Source organism: Thunnus maccoyii, chromosome 13 (genome assembly GCF_910596095.1).
Source record: "Thunnus maccoyii chromosome 13, fThuMac1.1, whole genome shotgun sequence".
NCBI lineage: Eukaryota > Metazoa > Chordata > Actinopteri > Scombriformes > Scombridae > Thunnus > Thunnus maccoyii.
Genome location: NC_056545.1, coordinates 22240271 through 22261112, shown reverse-complemented (window position 1 = coordinate 22261112; position 20842 = coordinate 22240271). Strand labels below are relative to the sequence as shown.

Below are 20842 nucleotides of genomic sequence, written 5' to 3'. Positions count from 1 at the left end.
GCAGAGCAAAGCTTAAAGATATATCATATTCATTCATTAGTCGGATTTATATTGTACAACAGAAGGCTAAATAAAGTGAAAACTACAAGAAACAACCTATGAAGCATTGGTGTATCTTTATATGGACAAAAGAGGGCGGACTCACCTTGCTGCCAACGTTACCTGCTATACAACCTTTATGATCATTTCAATAATGAGTTATTCTGAGTATGTAGTCCCCCATAGTATCATCTGACACTGGCCTGTACTGATATTGAAATGACAATATAACATTTGTGAGCATCACATTTCTTATTGAATTAACAACATAACAACATAAAGTACACAGCCACAAATGGTTTGCTTTATTTTTCCTGTTAACTGTGAAGGGAAATTAATTCCTATATAAATGACATGTGTTTTTACATTTGTACTGTGTTATATCAATAGATATGAATATGTGTTTATTGCAATCACATAATCTATCTATCTATCTATCTATCTATCTATCTATCTATCTATCTATCTATCTATCTTTCTATCTATCTATCTATCTTTCTTTCTTTCTTTCTTTATTAAATTCACCTCAAAATTATTAAAACAAGAGGGGGAAAGGGATCACACAAGGCACAGTTAGTCCGTGTATTCTTATATAATACCTGTGTATTATAATACTAGTAATGTTAAAGTAATAGTTATATAACACTTCTATATAACACTTAATATCGGATAGGAACGTTAGGTTTCTTTTCATAAAACATGAGTTGAAGCACCCTCCCTCCCTGGACAAAATTAAGCCACTTTGCTTGTGTTGAAATAATCACACCTCTCCTAGTTCAGGGCAAACTATTTTGAGATATTGCTGCGAATATGCACATGCACAGTTTTATATTCACTATATTATTGCCAATTGTTTGTTTGCAACCTTTCAACATCTAGCCAACTGGCATTAATTATCTTTGTGAACAAAATCAAATCACACTTATGGGTAGCAGTACATAGATGTGAAAGTGGAAGTCTAACTTGTTAGGTCTATTAGATCACACACTTTTTAAAATTGGTGTCACATTGCAATGTTTACAGGACCAACTGCAGCTCTTATTTGATTGCTTTTGACCTCCAGCTGCTGTCCAGAAGATTGAAGCCCTGTGACAACATACAAGGTCGCTTGGTTCACTTGCTTTACCCAAAGACAAACAAACAATCAAAATGTTGTATAAAGAGTTCATGAGTTAAATATATTGTCTTTGTTTATGGTCAATAAATAATCACTTGTGCTGTTTTGCTGATCAGTAACAACCTGTAAAAAGATTTATTTAGATTTTATTTTTTGTATGAACACATTTCATATATTAGGGACTGAAAAACAACTGACAGTAGCATCAACCATTTATCTAAATCTTCAATCTTATCAAAATTTTAATCTACAATAGCAATAACCAAAAACCAAAAGAGTTTAAAATATATTTGTATACTGTCTCTATCACAACAGACCAACAAAATGTTAAAAATATTTTCAAATGAAAGCCTACAGACATTTATTATCGTCACTCAGTGTAGGTCTACTGTTTCACAAAGGTTGAAAGTGTCAAGAGAAAATATTAAACAATGTATCAGAGATACATCTTGCTCATTTCCTCACATATTAATGTGGCCAAATAGATTCAAGTGGTTTGATCCTTTATTGATTTCATCTGATAAATCTTCCTCAGTCTATAATGGGAGAAACTGATAAATTGATGAGAGGTAAAATGTCATTTTTATGGTTTCCCTAATACTTTGCATACTTATACTTGCATTACATATGTCTCCAATTTGTTCTTCAAATCAAGACAGAAATAATATATTCATGAATTAAAATCGTAGAGATCTTGCTGAGGCAGCTTGGGTCTGCCTCTTCTACCTGCATCCATTTGAAGACCAAACCATGATTCAATATAATCATAGTCAAATTTATTCATAGTTACCTCTGATTTCTACATTTCACTGAATGCCCTTGTGGATAATTTCACTCTTACACAACGCTTATAAACATTACATGGGCTTAAATATTTATTATCCCTGCAAGATATATAGGCCTATATGGGGGCATGGATAGGGTATGTTTACACAAGCATCTTTATGAGATTGAACACACCCTTAAAGCGAAAAGAAATACTGTAAAATGTTGAATCCCTACAGAATATATAAGCATGTCAGATTTTACATTTGCAAAGTATGTACTGTAAAAGAAACAAACAGCTGGCGTTTCCTGCATTAGGATCCAACTATTATGAATCACATTTATGTCATCATCACTGATTTAAGTGTATGGTGACGCATTAGAGGTGTGTGAGTACAGTATGTGTGTTTATGCATGCTTGAGCTGGCTGTTCTAGGTCACTGAAGACACACCTGCGCCCCTCTCTCATTCATGTGCCATCTAGCTCTGAACCCTCTTCTCGGAGGCGCCGGCCGGCTGATGCCAGCGCTTCAGCTGCTCTGTTTTGCACCCAAGCCTCACTGAACTGGAGCCATCACACAAACACTGTCCCACCTCCCCTCCCTGCTCTCCTCAACAGTACTCCTACTCCATAATAATAATATTAATAATAATAATAATGGATTACATTTATTTAGCGCTATTTAGCGCATGATGTTCATTTTGTAAATTATGGTTCCATTTAGATCAAAATAGATGATAAAGCAGGATATTCTTTGGGGCACAGCTACGTTGTGATTGACAGGTCACTACCACGGCGACAACATAACAACCATGGCATAACCCCAGATTCACAGAGTATAGGTGTAGCCGTAGCCGTCGTTATTTCAGTGTGTTTCAGTTCAGGGCAGTTAATTGTAACATTTTGGTCACCTAAAAAAGTCTTGTTCAGCGTTTGGTCATACTAAAAGACCCTCTAAGGAGTAGGATGTTCAGTTTTTCTGGTAAGTACATTTTATTTTATGTAATGGTTTTAAGCCTGTTTTTTGCTAGTGAAGATTAGCATTAGCATTATCAGAGTTAACCATAGACTGTAAAATGCACCGTGCTAACCAAGCTAGCAGCTAGCAGCTAGCCTTAGAGTCAGCTCCACCCTCTTGTCCAAATATGGTCACTTCTGGCTCCAAGACGGTGACAGTCAAAATGCCAAACTCGAGGCTTCGAAACGGGAGTCCACAAACCAGTGGGTGACATCACAGTGGCTACGTCCATTTTTAAAAAATTTTTTTTACAGTCCTAAGGATGGCACTTACAGCACAGCGTCCCCATCACTGCACTGGAGCACTGGGATTTATTAGGACCAGAGGAAATACTGCCCCCCACTAGCCCAACAACACCACTTCCAGCAGCACCTTAGTGTTTCCCAAGAGGTCTCCCATCCAAGTACTAGCCAAGCCCACACCTGCTTAGTTTCAGTCATTCAGGAGAAACGTGGTACATATTAGTATGGCTGCTGACAATGTCCTTGGTAAAGGGAAAGACCCCAAGTCCCCCACTGAAGATGCTGAACAAACAAAATCCTCTTTCGCTCTCTGTCTCCCCCACTCCATCTTTCTATTTCACACACACACACACACACAGAGGGATTTTGCATGTGTGCATGCATGTATACAAGATAGATCGATCACTAATGCACTGTAGAGGTGGTTCTGTAAGGGCTGTGATTGTGAGTTTGTTTTTTCTTTTGAGAAATACAACAGTGCAGGATTTAAAGATGTTGATATCAAAGATTTCCAAATCACCTCAAAGGACACACACCTCATTCTGGAGAAAATAAACTGTCATCTAGAGAAGCATGCCACCCAAAATCAACGAAGCATAACTAAAAGGATGCACAGCACAAATGAATTGAACTTGTCACCTCAAGCCATGACTTCATCCTGGTGAGCTGGTCTCATGTCATGCCACTGCATCATTTCAGTCTTCTAGATGGGGAAACGTTGCTACAGTATGACTCACCTCTTGAATAAGCAAACAAATGTGTGGGTCTTTCATTTCTCTTGTTATTTATCCTCTTTTTTTCATTGTCTTGAGGATGAAGATACACATGTGTATTCTGGGTTTCTTGTGTTTGTGCTACTGTATGTGTGTGTGAGCACGTTAATGACACCCCATACAGTACATCTGCCTCTATTGTTGTGTTTATAACAGAGGGAGACCATCCCATCTGCACACCACCTTAATATAAATCTAATGAATGCAGCTTTCAATGTCACAGCAAAGTACAATACGGCGCTCATCTCTCCTGAGAGGGAGAGAGAGCACAGGGGTTGTAATGGAAGAGGGGGGGGGGGGGGGGGAATGGACAGAATGAGGAGTAGAAAGAAAAGATGAGGAGAGGAAATACGGAAAGGGCACGAGGGTTGGGTCAGGGTGAAATAGGTGTGTTGTCATCCCCAATACAGTAAGATGGAGAAAGGGAGGAGATAGATGGGGGGATGGGGAGGAGCAGAGCCACAATTCCCCTGTAATCCTCTCTCTGGAAGCATGGGCTGGATGATGTATAACAGAGAGTGGGGAAAAAAGAGAGAAGAAGAGCATTTGAAGAGCATAGGAAACACCGCCGAGCCTCCAGACTGGAACAAAGGATTGCAATGAGGAGAGGGCAGAAGACACCGTGAGATCTTGAATCCCTCTTTTCTGTACAAACATCAGGCAGGAACAGACACAGCCGTACGGTGGGAGGCATTCTTGCAAGCATAAGTGAAGCAGCGATCAGGGTAGCAATCCAAGCAAATTTACTAGGGGAGGGAGGGAGGTAGAGGGAGGGAAGGAGGGAGGAGAGAGAGCAGATCTATGAGAGGAGGAGGGGGGTGGTTGTTGCATGCTCACAGTGTGTGACAGAGATAGAGCGATTCCATGAGCGAGGAAGAGACACAGAGACAGAGAGGGAGAACACAAAGCAGGGATGGGGGACCGAACACTGAGATAGAGGTAGTTGGCAAGACTGAGATCTGCACACAAACGTGAGCAAAGGAGGGGAAGGAGGAAGAGAGTGGAGGTTGAAGGAGAGCAGTAGGAGGGGGAGACAGGGATGCGAGATGATGGAGCCCAGAAATAGGCTTCACAGGACAGCTTTTCATCCCCGCTCTCTGCGGCAGACATGACTCTGGGCACTGGACTGTGCTGAAATTAGCCAGGGGGACAACACGGGACAGCAGGTCTGCAGCACACTGCCTTGGTTCAGCCTCACTGGATGCAGCAAGGCAGCTGATTTATTACTGAGGGGCTGGGTGGCAGCGTGTTTGCGTGTGCGGCTCTGAGTGTGTATGTGTGTGTGTGTGTGTGTGCAGGTTTTTATGGGTCCCTGTAGTGCTCGGAGCTGTGGGAGCGACCATTCCTCCAGTCGTAAAATGACATTCAGCAGGCAGGAGCTTTGTGTGCTGGTGTGGATCTGCAGTCTTCAGTAGGAAGTGGGAGAGTGGGATTCAGAGCTGTCATCGAGTGCAAGTGTGTGCGAGCCTGTGTTTACGGCGTTGTGTGCTGAGGTGAGCCAGGGAGGATCGGCTATATGCAGCGTGTGTGTCTTTAGGTTTAGAGTGAGGGTGCAGCAAAGGCAAAGATCCTACACAATGCAAGGACGAGCGCAGAGCTGATGGCAAGGAGTGCAGCTAAAGTACAAGGAGTGCCCTGGAGGTAGGGTGGAGGACGAAGGCAGGGACAGAGGAGGACGAGGGAGAGGAGAAGGAGAAAAGAGCAAGGGCGCAGAGAGAGGGAAGTGGAACAGAGAGGGTGATCATGGCTGTCACACAGTGAGCTATAGCATATGCTGTAGCGCAGAGCAGAGTGGTGCGGCAGGGGGAGGACAGGCATCACTGCACAAGGGAGGGGGAGAAGGGGAGAGACTGAAAGAAAGAGGGAGAGAGGAGGGGGAGGCAATCAGCTCAGCACCTCACCTCCACTGGGAAGAGAAGCACAGCGGGACAGGCCCAGAAGAAGACACTCACTCACAAACACATAGATAAACAGTCAAAGGCGCACTGACGAGCGGCCAGGTCAACGTGTAGAGGTCAAAAGGGAGCTGGTGCGGGACGGGGGTAGGGTGTACCCCACCGCTGACCGGCAGGTCCACAAGAGCGCAGGCCGGTCCTGCAAGGTAGAAGAAGGAGTCCGCTGGAGGAAGAGGGGTCGGCTCCCTAAGTCCTGTTTCTTCTGAGAGGTCTGCCACCTTTCCATCACCATGGGAGAATGGACCATCTTGGAGAGGCTGCTCGAGGCGGCTGTCCAGCAGCACTCTACCATGATTGGGAGGTAAGACACTCATTGCTTTTGTGTGTGAAGGTTTTTATTTACACTGATGAGCTGTTTGTTTTTATGTACAGAATATATTGATCAGCCGATGGCATCCCCACAGAAACCCCCTCCTCAGGCTTGTCCCAGTGCTCTCCTCTGTTCTACAGTCCCCCACAGTCATCCCTGCCTCCCCCGTCCTTTCCTCCCCCCCTGCTCTCCTCACCCTTATCCTCCACACCATCATTAGTTAAGGGATCAATAGCAGGCTTTACTGGGCATTATGGTTAATTCAGGGAGGTTCTTGTGTTGATACTACCTAATAGCCTAGCTATTGATAGATAACGCTTGATGCTGTTGGCCACAGACCAATAGGACAGAAGGAGGAGAGGGGAGTAGGAGAGAGAGGAGAGCAGAGGTGCGGAAGATGAAAGGATGGTGAGCAAGCAGGTGTGGAAGGTAGAATCAAAGAGGGAGTAAATGGCTCTGTGCTCTGTGTGAACTTGAGATAAAAATAAAAAAAAACAAGAAAAACAAGTTCATTCAATGTGCTCTCATCTGCAGACTCTTATTTGCATCATAGTGAAAGTCTGATAAATTATTTTGTGTAAGAATGGTTTGTGGTGGAGGGTTGAACAGATGAGCTTTCAGTTTGATTAGCAGTGGAGACATGCCATGGAGACATGCTGTAATATCTGTGTGAAAAATGGGCTCCACACCATCTCTGTGTGATTAATTGAATACAAAAGTGGAATTTTCCACCCATTAAACACAATCCAAATGTCACGCTCAGGATGCTCATTTGGGAAAGTGACGAGTCAAAGTGGTTTAGCCTGTGAACCCTGGATGTATAGATTTGTGATTTGGAAAAACAAAGCCATGGGGACTATGAATTTGACCGCACTGCTGTGCTCATTAACCCAGACCACAGGTAGTCCACAACAAGGGCATGGCCTAACCTTCTCTCTGCTCCAGTGGCTCTTGGTGTGTCTTTTGAGTAAGTTGAATTTGGAAGTGTGGAAATGATGTCATGCTTTCATTGACTACACTATGCTCTGTGTGCACAGAGACATTAGGCTTTATCCTTCAGCTTCAGGGACAATGTAACTGCATCAGAATGACAGAGATGATGTGAGCCGCATTACACCAAAACCTCTGTTAATCAGGGATCTGAAACCATGTGTGATGGAGACTTTCCTTCCAACTAAACACTACACCAAGTCATTTCACTGAGTTCTTCCTCTGTGGTTGAAAGCACAATAACTAATGAAATCACCTGGTCTAGTCCTCAGATGGAATGAAAACCTACAAATACTAGAGCATGTTGACTTGATTTAAAGATGCATTAAGTGATATTTTGTATCGTCATTTGATCATATGACTCCATCGCCGTTATGGGTTTGGTTGTATTACCGATTCCACTGAGAATCAACATCCCACAACATCCCACTGGAGCTTTCAGACATTTTCAGCTCATTGTTTTGGATCTCCGGAGCGCCAAAACCAAAACAATGGGCAGCTGCTCCAAGCACAGAAGCTAAAAGAAGCTAACTGTACGCTAACTGCCCAGTGCGAAATGGCAAAGAGCCGAAGTAACTGGTGAAGAAAGTTGAACATTGAGCCACAAAGAGATATTTTTCTCATGAGCTGGAAGACCAAATAAGGGCAAAAACGGCAGTGAATATTGGAATTACATTCAACAGGTGGCCAGAAAAAGGAGACCAAAGGGATGTCCGTGTTGCTCTGTTTCTGCTGGATATGTAAGTAGGCAACTGTTTGCTAACATGTTAGCCATAACAATTTGATAAGCTAAATGCTAACTGTTGTGAACTTGTTCTGGAGTCTTTCCGCCCCCTAGTGGTCAAAAAATGACTTAATGCAGCTTTAAAATCCAGTCCTGGCAGCTGAATCTATAAAACCCTGTGAGCACAGGACACAAAGAAAATGAATCTTTGGATGATTCAATGACTGTATGCCACCTACAGTTTTTCAGAGGCACAGAGGCAACTCTCAATTTGTCTGCTACCTCTTTCAAAAGTCATAATGAATACTCTGACAATGCAATGGCTTCCTCTTACATGCTTAATTTGAGCTATTTGTTGATCATGCACTTCACTGGCTGAACATTAAAAAGGGGTCCCTGAGTAACTAAATTAAGCTTTCTGAAATTAATTTGGAATAGGCCTTTAAGCAACTGTTTTTGTTCTTCTAATGAGTCTACTAGATTAATTACCCACTGTGTCAAAACATTAAATTCTAAAAGGACATATTATGAGATAGTTAAATGATAAATTGAACTGAGAAAATGTTCCCTCATACAGGATGTAGTATGTATGATGCCCACAGGACATCAACTATGTGCTACTGTGCTGAATACAGTGAAACGCTCTGTAAATGATCCCTATGTGTTTTGGTTTCCCTTAGACTGTTTGTCCTACAAGGCTGTCTAGTTGACCCTAAGGCATTAGCTGTAACATTAGCTGCTTTCCAATGAGGTTCCCTTCATCTACTCTGCTTGTGCAATACGAGCCAAGAAACATTGTCTTTGAACAGTATTTTGTGAGTTACCAGTTGTAGGCTGTAGGTCCCTGAATTTATTTTTACCCTTGCCAAGCCGATTTTGCTCTTGTCCCTGTTATCTAGTTTGTTTGCAGGATATCTCAAAACATACATTTGGAGAATACTCATGTAGTTTGGTGGACAGAGAGACCTTGGGTTAGAGTGTAGCAATTTATTATTAAGTGGTGGTCTGGATCTTGGCTTTTTACCTGTAGACAGGCATTCTTAGACATTAGATGTTAGACTTTCTTAGACAATCTTAGCAATAACACAAAAACTAATAAAGATAAAGACTTGATTCCTAATCCAAGGCATGTGTCTGCATGGTCAGGAAATCAATGACACTTAACATTTAAATGATCATAATGATGTTTTTGGATGTACCAGCAAGTTGGAGAATTGTTCACCTCTGGCACAGTTTTGTGCTGTAAAGGTGCCTCCTAGATTGTTAATGAACAACTCCACACTAAATCGTGCATGGAGTCAAAATTGTTACACTGACCTCTATGGGTTGAAAGGTTCAAGTCTGTTGCACACCTGACCACACCCAACAACACAGTTGGGTGTGGTCAGGTGTGGTCTGTTGCACTTGTGAACACTACCAACTGTGACGTAGTGTTGCACTGTTGTGCATTGTGAAGTTCTGCGCTTCACAGGGTGTGGCCGGAGCATGCAGCAACTGCTAGATGGCATCACAAGTAGGATGTTCAGCCTCTGTGTAGTTACTTTTAATGAGTTTGCATGTCTCCGCTTGCAGTTCAAAGGATGCAGTTCCAAAGTACAGAACAGTGATGTCTCCCCATGGCTGAAAAAGTCTCCCCTGCATTAAAACTTTGGAACATGGTTGCATGTCAGTCATCTGTTTGAGTGCCAACCCTTTCTCTTGCAACATGAGGATGTAGTTCCACCATGAGACACTGTTAAATACCATTGTCAGATGTCTAGACTGTCTAATCCAGCTACAATTAAGCTGCTTCTTAATTGTAGGTTTTAAGCTAACCTATGCCCTGGCATAGGATAGATAATTAGCCTAGGAATAAAGAATGGTGTTAAAAATAGAACTGGACCAACTGTACGCAGTGGCATAGGTTAGCTTAATCATGGTCTTTGAAAGAGACAGACAAACTGAGAGTTGCTTCTGTGCCTCTGACTAACCACAGGTGGCTTGCATATTATGACTCATACAAAGATTGATGTTGTGTATTGTGATTTCTAAGCCTGACTTCTAACTGAACGATGTCCAGTGTGTGCATGGATAACCAATGACTGTAATCATGATTACACAGTGAAAGAAATCATTGTCAAGGCTGCGTTAACCTCATTCTCTTGCCCAAGCCAAATTTGCTGTATATTCACCGTTATAATGACCCTGGGGCTTTCAGCATTAGATAACTGACAGTTCAGTATGGCCTGTAAAGTGTCTCAACATATCTCATCCAGTGTGTTAATTAAGGAAATTAATTAAATTAACAGTTGCGCTTGATGGGCAGAGGTAGCCTGCTAACAAGTAATGACACAACCCAGGCAATAGTAATATAATTTGTTCATTAAAAAAAAGAAAATTAACAACCTCCCAAAGTTTTTTATATAGTTCACTGTCATTTAGTAAAGTTGAGCTTATTCAATCAAAGTTTGTAGTGGAGTGGAGTTGTCTCTCCGACAAAGATTTTGGTGCGTTGATTGACTTTCAAAGCAACATATTTTGACGCAGCAGCAACAGATAATCATATTTTCGATAGACTTCTACACACCTGATTTTTGACACCAAAGTTAATAAAACATGTTTGTGTTGATATGCTGATAATACACAGCTGTACTTGAGTAAAATGTGACACCAGCAGCCTTGATAATGTTTGCAGTTGTCTTACACGTCTCAAAGCTTTGTACACATAATCATGAATTTACATCTGTGATCACACATAGTACAGTAAATACACTTTTGTAATTGATAAAAATGTCAACAGGTTTGCGACTAATATTAAACCGTCAGATAGAAATCGGAAGGTCTAATATTTTACAAGCTAATCATAGCCAAGTTTTGTTTCTACAATTAAAAGTTTTACAATACTTATTAGTTTACTTTTCCTTTCATGTTCTTTATTATTTTTGCTTATCAGACCAGTATTTGAACACCTTCACAATACATTCTCATGCAAATAAGACATGTTTAATCCAGTGGGACAAAGCTTGTATGCTTAGCGGATCTTCCAAAAACAGAGATTTGTTCAAACAGCATTGCAAACAATTGAATGTAGAGTGTATTTGTCCAGCATCTAGAGTCATCCCGTCATGTGTATTTGCTGAGTTGCAGCAAGTAGAATCTGATGCGAACTAATGCTTTTTCATGTGAGATGTCACTTTTGTTTTATTTTGATAATGTCACATATATTATAATTTTTACTACTCAGACTTCCCTAAATACTGAACATAAAAATGCAAATCTTCTGCTACTAGACACAATTCTCTGATGCATACTTCTACTTTAAGGGCAATTAATTACATATAAAACATGACATGCTACATCTTTTCTTCTTCACGTGTGGTGCTCAGATGTTTTGCAGACCACAGGTGTGTTCGTGTGTGTGTCATGTAAAAAAAAGATGTGTTCTAGCATGGGAGGATGAAGCTTCAAGGATCCAGTGATAAATCTGAATTATACACCTTGCAGGTAGGAAGGAAGAAAGAAAGGAAGTGTTGATGCATCTTCTTCAACACTGCAATGCTGTAGTGAGGTCAGTGCCAAAGACAAGTAGAGCGAAAAAAAGAGGCAGAGATAATGGAGGACTAGAGTGATCTAAGGAAGATAAAATAATAAAGGTTGCGGGATGGAAGGATAGGGAGGGGAGGATGTGAGCTGCAGATGCAGAACACAGAGGGGGGGAAGAGGAGACAGAGGAAGGAAGAAAAGTTTTCCCTCTGCAGAGGTTTAGTGCTGAGAATCTGTGTCAGAGCTGCTGACTGACCCTGCTGCTGAGGAAAGAGTCTCAACGCACACACACAAAATTCAATATGTCTTCTCTGCATTGGTGATGATGATATTCTAAAAATACACAAGACCTTTTGTGTTTTTTTAATTTTACATTCATGTTAATAAAACGCTCTTCCTGTAGCCATGATAAAAGGTGAGGATGATGTCATTCATAGAGAAATTACATGCAATAATTCACCATCTTTGCAAACACAGCAATGCAGGTTTGGTTGAATAAACAGCATCTTTAATAAGAGGCAGAAGCTTCATGTTGTTGAAGCAAATTCACTCATCATCTACTGTATAAGGTATTACATTTCATATATTGCATTACTATCAGTTATAGTTATTTTAGAAAATGGAAATAGACACATAACTGTTACAGCTTTTTTTATATTTATTCACTTCATATAACATTTCTATATCAATTGTATCTATTATTTGTTTTTCCTGCGTACCAGACTTACATTATCTATTATTTAACATCTATCACTCCCCACTTGAGCATTATAAATACTTCATAAAATCTTAATAAATGTTATGTGGCCCTTGTTGCCAGTTTGCAACGGATGTCAAGTCATTCATTAAAAATGAATGCAGATTTGACCAACCTTTTAATGTAATGGACAAAGTGGTGTATAAAATATCTTGTTGCTTCGTGCTCTGTTTATAAACCAGAAAACAGTGCTTGAATAGACAGGTTTAAAAGGTTTGATGAAACCCAATATACCTACATCCTTGGCTCTAAAAGCAAATTACAGGTGATAGTCTGCTTCTTTGCCAAAAATTTGTCCACTCCTGTAGTTATTTGTGTTCTCTCGCCTTTTTTCCTAAATAGGTCAGGATATCCACAAGAATGAGGTACCCTACTTTGAGAAGGGCACCCTAGTTCTCCCAAAATAATTTGAGATGTAGGGATGCTCTGCTTCAATTGAGGGCATCATCCTGTCTAACAGTAAACAGGAATATATTTCATGTATCATTAATAGTCAGCTTCCAGGATAAAATCTATACTGTCTGTGGAAGATTGTGTTGCAAAGCAAAACATTGGAGGCAATACTGTATGTCAGCATTTGACAGGATTAGTAATCCATCATCCTGTGGTGAGGAGCGGGACTGTCTTTCAAATTAAACCATTTTTCTGCACATCTAGACTTGTCATTAGTTTATTTGTGCAGCAATCCCTGATGTTGAATGCTATTGATTATACTGTTCGACGGGGGGGTTTTGCCAGTAAAGCTGAGCTCAGCTTTCATTCAGTGCAGGCGATTATTCATTTCAGCAACACACTGACGATGTGTGTATGAGCTTTACAGCACATGTAATGTTTCCCTATAAATAGCTCTTTATTTCAATGATTTTCCCATGTTAGAATTCCTTGATTAGGATAAGACAGGGTTTCTCAAATGTTTAGATACCAAAATGCTTATGAACGCAGAGGTCAGTGGTAATTATGTACATTTGAGGTAATAATCTTCAAAGATCATAAAGGCAGCTACATGTAGATAGTACAGATTTATTATATATTTAAATCTATATATTTTAAATGAAGATATTAAACTAATATAAATATATCAGTCTTAGAAATCTCCAGGAGTAAGAGCCTGTCTGCATGTTGAGGCAAGTTTTTGAAGACCAGAGGACATGTTGTAATGGGCATATTATTGATATAGTCCAATGAACACCAAACCATGTAGAGTCAAATGCATGACTTTTATTTAATCAAGATAAAGGTTAATTAATAAATTATAAATAAATAGAATGTACTGTATTACATTTTATTCCAAATGAAAACACATATATTAATTTGCCGTAGTAGTTAATTAATGTACAGAGTGCATTTTTAATTCCAGTGAGTTGCAGGTTATCTTCATCATGATGGTACACGATTACAGTGAGCTATTACATGTGGGAGGTGCAATGTGCACAGTTGCCTGAATGTGTTTTTTGTATCAGTGCTGTTAAAAGTAGATCACTGATTAAAATTAACACCACGTACCGAAGTTACTCGCTGGATAAATGAAGAGAAAAAGCAGGATGTGTGGCTAATCAAATTAAAGGCGTGCTGGAATTAAAAGTATCAAACTCTGCTTTTGATGTAACACAGAAATGAGCAGTCAGGAAGACAGTTATAGCAATAACTATCAATGTCAACCAGGCTTCATCACATTGGCAGAAGTATGATCAATCTGCCAGAACATTAGCAGATGCTATAAGACAAGCAGGTGTTGTTACATGGAGATGGTGGCATTAAGACTTTTTCAATCTTTCATTCATAACACTTTAGACAGAACAACCCTGAATGTCATTACAGTAGAAGATACAACACTTCAGATGTGCCATGTAGTAGAAATAATATTTTTTAAAGCTGAACTTATCACTATTTTTATATTAAAGGGTACCTGTTATGCTCTCTAGCTCTCTAAATTTTTATTTTTGGACTCCACCAGAGTAGCTTTGCATGATCACAGTTCATAACTCCTTATTTATCTTATACTGACCCTATGTGCAGCCCCTAAGTTCAGCCTCTGTCTCTAACAGGCAGTCTTAGCTCCTGTCTCTTTAAGGCCCCCCTCCTGATGAGCCCTCTCTCTTCTGATTGGCCAGCTTTCCAGAAGCCTGCAGAGGGGCAGCCGTATCAGAGTTGTGTTAAGTTACCGCCGATGAAAACCCAACATTTCCTGCTTTACGGCTTCAAATTAAAACCTTTTAAATGACTAAATAGGCTTTTATTGTGAAGAATTTACATAAGGTGAAACGTGTTCCTCACTGAATTGCCAGAGCTTCATAAGCGGCGCTAAAAACTGGTTGACACAACATCTGGAGATATTTAGAGCTCTTTGTTCAGTGGATCAGTTAGAAAAAATGCAGGGAGGAATAATACAAGCAGAAACAGCCACAGTGATGCTGATGTTTGATGAAGAGCTGCAGACGACCAGCACTTCTCCAACAGTTAAACTCCTTATTTTACTTTGCCCTGCTGTGTAATGGAGTCATGGCTGGGCTAACTACCCCCAAAACAACGGAAATATGGCATAATGTTAGTGGAGCGGTGCTGTGAACTTGCACATTGTGTGTGGAGCAGAGCATATAAAGAAATCCGTCATGAGCAGACGTCAGCTTGGGCTGAAAGTAGAAAAAAAACGTTGGAAACCGAGCATTCAGATGGTCTGAAGCCAGTGCTTTTTGTACATAGGGATCATCATTTAGGGATCATTTCTACATACCTCATTATTTGACACTTCAGCCACATTTCATATGAACATCCAACATTGTAACATCATATATATGACTAAAAATAAGGAAAATCATAATAGGCCCCCTTTAAGAATGGATCAAATGACTAAGTGTAACGTGAAAGGTGCCGTTCATAATGATGAACCCGCTCTCTAGAGCATTTCAGCATCCTTTCAGCTAATTGTTTTGGTTTTAAGACCTGTAAATGCCCATAAATAAAAAACAGCAACTGTCACTGCTCGTGTCAATCTTTTTTCCAGCCACATGAACTTGTATAGTACACTAAAGTACCTTACCAGCACCAAATGGCAGAGACAAAGTTAGCAACTAGCTGATGAACATACTGTGGTGGAGCACTTAGCTGCTAAAGCGTCAGATACAGAGCTACAGGGAAAGTGAATGTTGGATTTACATTTGTTTGGTGGCCAGAAATATGACTCCACTAGGCTGATCCGTGTCTGCTGTATGTGTGGGCAACTGTTTGCTAACATGTTTAAAATGTTCACTATATCAACTTTATACAATGATAATATATCAGTGCCAAAAAAATACAAACAATACAATTAATATTTTTTAAAACTAACACAAGTGACTGTACTCCTATATTAAAAACATCACAAACCAATCATACTGTTATTTTGCACATGAACTTTTGAATTAGGTGACCTTTAAAGACACTTACTAAAAGTTATTTCATGTGTCTTCCACATGAAATGTCCTTCTGATATTTCTTTAATTTCATTCTCAAGTCATAAGTATTCAAGCTATGAATGAAAGACAACAAAAGTTAAGCCCTTAAAGATTTTCAGTTTTCTTAATTTCAGGGGCTAATTGAAAGGATCTTGCCATAAAAATATGTACTGTAGCATGTATAATTGTAGCAGTCACTGAAAAATGATATTGTGGTTGCCATGGTTTACGCTGTAGCAAACATCTACTTCATCCAGTGCTGAGGTATAGGATTTTTTTTATTATTGTTGTTGAATTTAATTGATAGACATTGTGTAAAATCAACAAAATTTTGGGGATCTTTACAAATATCAACACATTTGAACACAACCAGTTTATTAAAGACCTTCAACTACCCAAAGGGACATTATTTGCTGTTATTTAAACATTGTGTATTCATATCTTAAAGGGTTATGTAAATTGAAGAAGTAACATTTGACATGTTGGAGATATTGATGGAAATGGATTTTGTGAGAGCCTTCATTTAGAACAAAACACTTCATGTTCACATCAGGTCAGATTTCTTTCTACATCCTTGAATCCACCATCTTTGACTCTGTCAGCTGGCCAAGTGGAGCAATTCAGCCGAATCAGTGACCATTTTGGCTGAGAAGGGGAACTCATGTCAGACATGTGTTTCTGGTTTTGTTGCCTATTTTAGTACATTAAGAAACATGAAAAAATGCTCACTCCACACAATATTAACCACAACTCTTAGAAGCCAAGACCACCTGACTTGTAAACTAGCAACGTACTCAGATTCCAGTTAACCACAAATAAAAAGGGGAAAATTCTTGGAAAAATGATATGTTAACCCACAAAAGTTAAACAGATCAGAAGAGAAATTCCAACCAACGTGGCAAATAAATTCAGTAGCCTTCCATTCACACACATTTTTGTAGCATGATGGGCTTGACTAACGTAAATTCAGAAAAAGCTGTTCTCTGATGTGCTCAGTTTGTAGCCATGTAATAGGATAATACCTATGCTTCATAATAGAGGTGGAAATGATTAATGGTGTTACAGAAAATCTACCCCAAAACCCTTTAACACTTACAAAAAAGATGCACCTTTAATTTCTGGGTCTTTTCCTAACATAACTTGCCAAACATACAGTAGATGGCACAGTGAGATTTTGAATACAGCATCAGTGGAGTTAAAGTATGAAAAAATGTGAACTGTATAAACAGGAAACATCAGGTTTTTGTTGTAAGGCAGTCAGAAGCAAAAAGAAAGGGAGCTTCTCTACTGGGAGAACAGGCAGAGATACGGCTGATACATACATGCCATCAGTAGACCAGAATACACCAGAGCCACAAGAAGCAAGTAACAACAAGTCCCAATATCTACAGTGCTGAGGCATTCTGGGAACTTTCTGTCTGAAGTAGAATGAAGCCACAGTTCAAACTTTAATTTTCTTTTTTCCCTTAAAAGCTGCATGCAGAGTAAGTTATTTCTACTTAAATGAGGGTCCACTTGTTAATAAATGAGTTATATAATGAGTAGTCTGATGGAGGTCAGAGAAGCCTAATCTACTCTGTGTCTTGCTGCAAAATAAATTAATTTTCTCTGGGTGGAGGCCAAGTCCTACATCAACAGCTCATCTAAATTATAACTTCAGATTTATCGCATTGTGTGTGAAACCTCTCTGCAGATGAATCTTTTACACTCAATTAAAACCCATCTCCTGCTTTTATTTTTAATGTGTTGATCGTGTAGAACCTGTCATTGCTCCAAATACTGAATAACCGCAAAGTGATTCATGGAATATTCTGAAACTGCATATTGATGCAATCAGCAAAATGTGCTTGTTAGGAACCAGGAAAAATGCTGATGTCATTAATTTCATGGTTTTGAACTTTTAAGTTATTTTAGATGGAAATAGTTTTGCATAATGTTTGCCTCCCTTAACTGGAAATGGGATGAAAGGATCATTTTGAAGATGAAAGGGTAATTTAAATGGCAAAATGGGATGATGGAAGGCTGCATCTGGTTTACACTGCATCATCATCATCACACATGGTTTGGCCATGCAACGAGTTAATAGAAAAGTTGTGTGTGTAATTTCTTCAAACACAAATGCTTTTCATCTGTTTCAAATAAGAGAAAAAAAGTCTATTATTAAATGCCTATTTCTGATACAGTATTTAATTTTCTAATCAGAATTGGTAAGATATTATCATAACTCAAATCTTGTTAATGTCTGTCTCAGCCTAATGGAGGCAGTTACCTGCAGCATCTCCCTCAATTAACTTTCCCTGTTTCCTCCTTTATTCCTGCAAAACAGCTGGAAGTCATTTCCCTCAGAGGTGTTGAATGAGCAAGTGAGATAATTACATATCTGCATGTGTTGACTCTGTGCTGTGATTTCTGTCTAAAATCCCAAATATCAGAGAGGTCTATTTTTAAACCATTTAGGTTTTATACTCTCAGTAAAATATCGCTGATAAGTATTTTAAGAAGAAGCCAGAAGTAAGTGAACCGCTGCAGCTGAAGGCACATCTTAGAGTTGAGCTTATATTAATGTATTCGTCACACCGACTCTTAGTTGAACCTCAGGCGGTCATGCATGTCTGCCTGATACGTGGGAGAAACTATTAAAACAGTTTGAGAGAGGAACAGTGGATGAGGAGCGGGTGGAGAGAAATGTCTGCACTCTGATAATTAAGCTGCCTAATTTCTATGCCTGCTAAGGTCTTTATTCATTATGTGCTGCCATCAGCAATCAGTGAGGCTTATTATTGAGACCGTATGGGCGGGAAGAATATTTTTACTCAAGGTCTCTCCACAGATAATATGACCAGTCCTTCTGAGGACTGTCATTACTGCCTTACTGTACACCTCCATATGTTTGTTATTCTTGACTTATATACAGTAAAAGCTGCTTTATATTCACAATTGGCGTATGTTTGTGTGAGAGCAAGTGTGTGCACGTTTCCCATTGCACCTGCTGTCCTGCTCAGGGCCACTGTCGTCCCTGGAGGATGACGGCAGCAGCTGCTGCATGAATGAACGTATGCGTGTGTTTGTGTGTGTGTGTGTGTGTGTGTGTGTGTGTGTGTGTGTGTGTGAAAGCCTCTGGGAAAGGCAGAGCCTGCATGTCCAGCCAACACACCAGCTGAAGAGCAGCTACCATTACACTCACACACAATCTTACAGGTCAATCAGCTGGCCCCAGATCAGTTTGTTTAGTTACTATATACAGCAGCGAAGCACCATGTCCTCACAGACACACAGTCATTGATATATTGTCTATGTATATTGCACTATAAACTGTCAGTGACGTTGCATAAGAAATGGAAAATTAGGAAAGAAGTTTCACATGTGAGCCCAGTCCAGAATACAAAAGGATTCATTTTCTTTCAAATCTTATTAAATCTCTGGCACTGTGTGAGAGATTTAGAAAGTCTCCAAAATGTAATGATTAGTCTTAGCTGAAAGAAGGTCCTCTGGGAAGTGAGCAGCTAATTGAGGTGATGAGTGGTGACTGATGTGGGAGATAATTTACCCACCATTTAAGGAACGTTTGGTCGCATCGCATTATAGAAGATGCAGTGGTGCAGTACCTGCAAAATCTTTATGTTTTCCTTTTTAATCGACTCAGCAAGTAGACATATTTTTATATTCTGCCCCTGGGTGAGAGACACTAAAAATTCAAAAATCTTTTTGATCATTAATGGTGGTTATTGAATATTCTGCAGGTTCGGGCCTCAGGGCTGTCCTGCCCCAATCTGCTCTAACGTACAGTATTGGCTCGTTACTCTGCAGGACTTAAAACACTGATGTTTGCAGATAACCTTCGTTCACTGCTTTCTGCTAATGCAGCAATCTGTCCTGTGCTGATTACCCTGTTATCCAACAGCACACACACACACACACACACACACGCACGCTCATGCACACACAAACACACTCACAAGCCTGCAAACACACACAGCACAACACTCAAAACTTGCAATGTCTTGGAATTTTTTTTCACGCCATAAAACTGCCCAACAAACAAGTACAGACTGAATGACTGAATATCTGCAATACAGTACTAACAGAAAAGTTTCCTCTCTGACGGAAGTTCATGAGTTAGTCTGAAAATTCTTACAGCTGAGACATTATATAACCACAAGCATATAAATGTCTGATTAAGACAATCAATCGCTAAAGATGGGAGGAGGTGAGTAAAGCTGCAGTGAAGTAACTGCAGTTACAACATGCATCACATTTCAGGAGAACACAAAGGTTTATACTTTGTGCACTGGTCAGCGGTTTATACTGCATTCGAATAGCCCTCAACAACTCATGCGTTAAGAAAATTTGCATACAATCAAGTTTACCAGGATTTTGTTTTATCTTGGATCATTGGTGAATATATTGCAGGAAGTGGACTTATGTAAGGACACAGGAAGATAAAAGAGAAGTTCTTTTTAGCAGCTTAGATATGTTGTTATTCCATACTTAGGCTCTTACAATCATTACATTACACACATTAGTTACCCACATTAGGACAGAGAAATAGGAGTTGTATATTTGTATTTGTAGATTTCTAACTCCGAACATTGGGTGCCAGTTGTTCACGTGTTGAAGTAAAACATTACAACAGAATTCTCCAACCAAGTGCTATTCAGCACTTTGTCTACCTTTGAAGGCGTCTTCATGCTGATAAACTTTGGACACTTTGGACTTCACAAGTTGAGGAGGAGTAGCCGAGTGCATCATTATTTTTGGTCTCTGTGAAGAACAAACTTGCAGTGATTTCACAATGAATCTGGTAGACTGTCTCATTTAGGGAAGAGACACAGATTCAGTCCATTCACCCTCAATTCAAAGGCCACGCGTTCTGTGTCCTTTAAAGGGAGCTTCCACTAAAACTAGCGTGGATACAGTAACATATGTGTATAATATACAGGAGAGAAACATACAGACCCACAGTGACCACTGGAATGAGGTCTGCATAACCATTGCAAATTAATTATAGAGAGGTGTTCTATATGTTTTTATCATGTAGATATATTAATAATGAAACACAAAGCATCCAATAGATCTAGATTATAAAAAATATTTAAGAGAAATGTATCTAGGAACATCGCAGCAGACATTTTTTACTCTACATGACCTGTACAGTCTATGAGCTTGCGTCATTATACACAGATGTGGACAGCAGGCAG

General features: G+C 39.8%; 1 protein-coding gene across 1 annotated transcript in view; it reads left to right on the top strand.

Moving 5' to 3' along the window:
- Positions 1 to 6125: 6125 nt before the first annotated feature.
- Positions 6126 to 20842, top strand: part of LOC121910558 (gap junction delta-2 protein-like) — a 36658-nt gene continuing 21941 nt past the window's right edge. The window contains exons 1-2 of the mRNA XM_042431799.1: positions 6126 to 6211; positions 7894 to 7950. Coding sequence (XP_042287733.1) covers positions 6141 to 6211; positions 7894 to 7950 — 128 coding nt within the window. The 5' untranslated portion in view covers positions 6126 to 6140. The remainder of the gene's footprint in view (positions 6212 to 7893; positions 7951 to 20842) is intronic.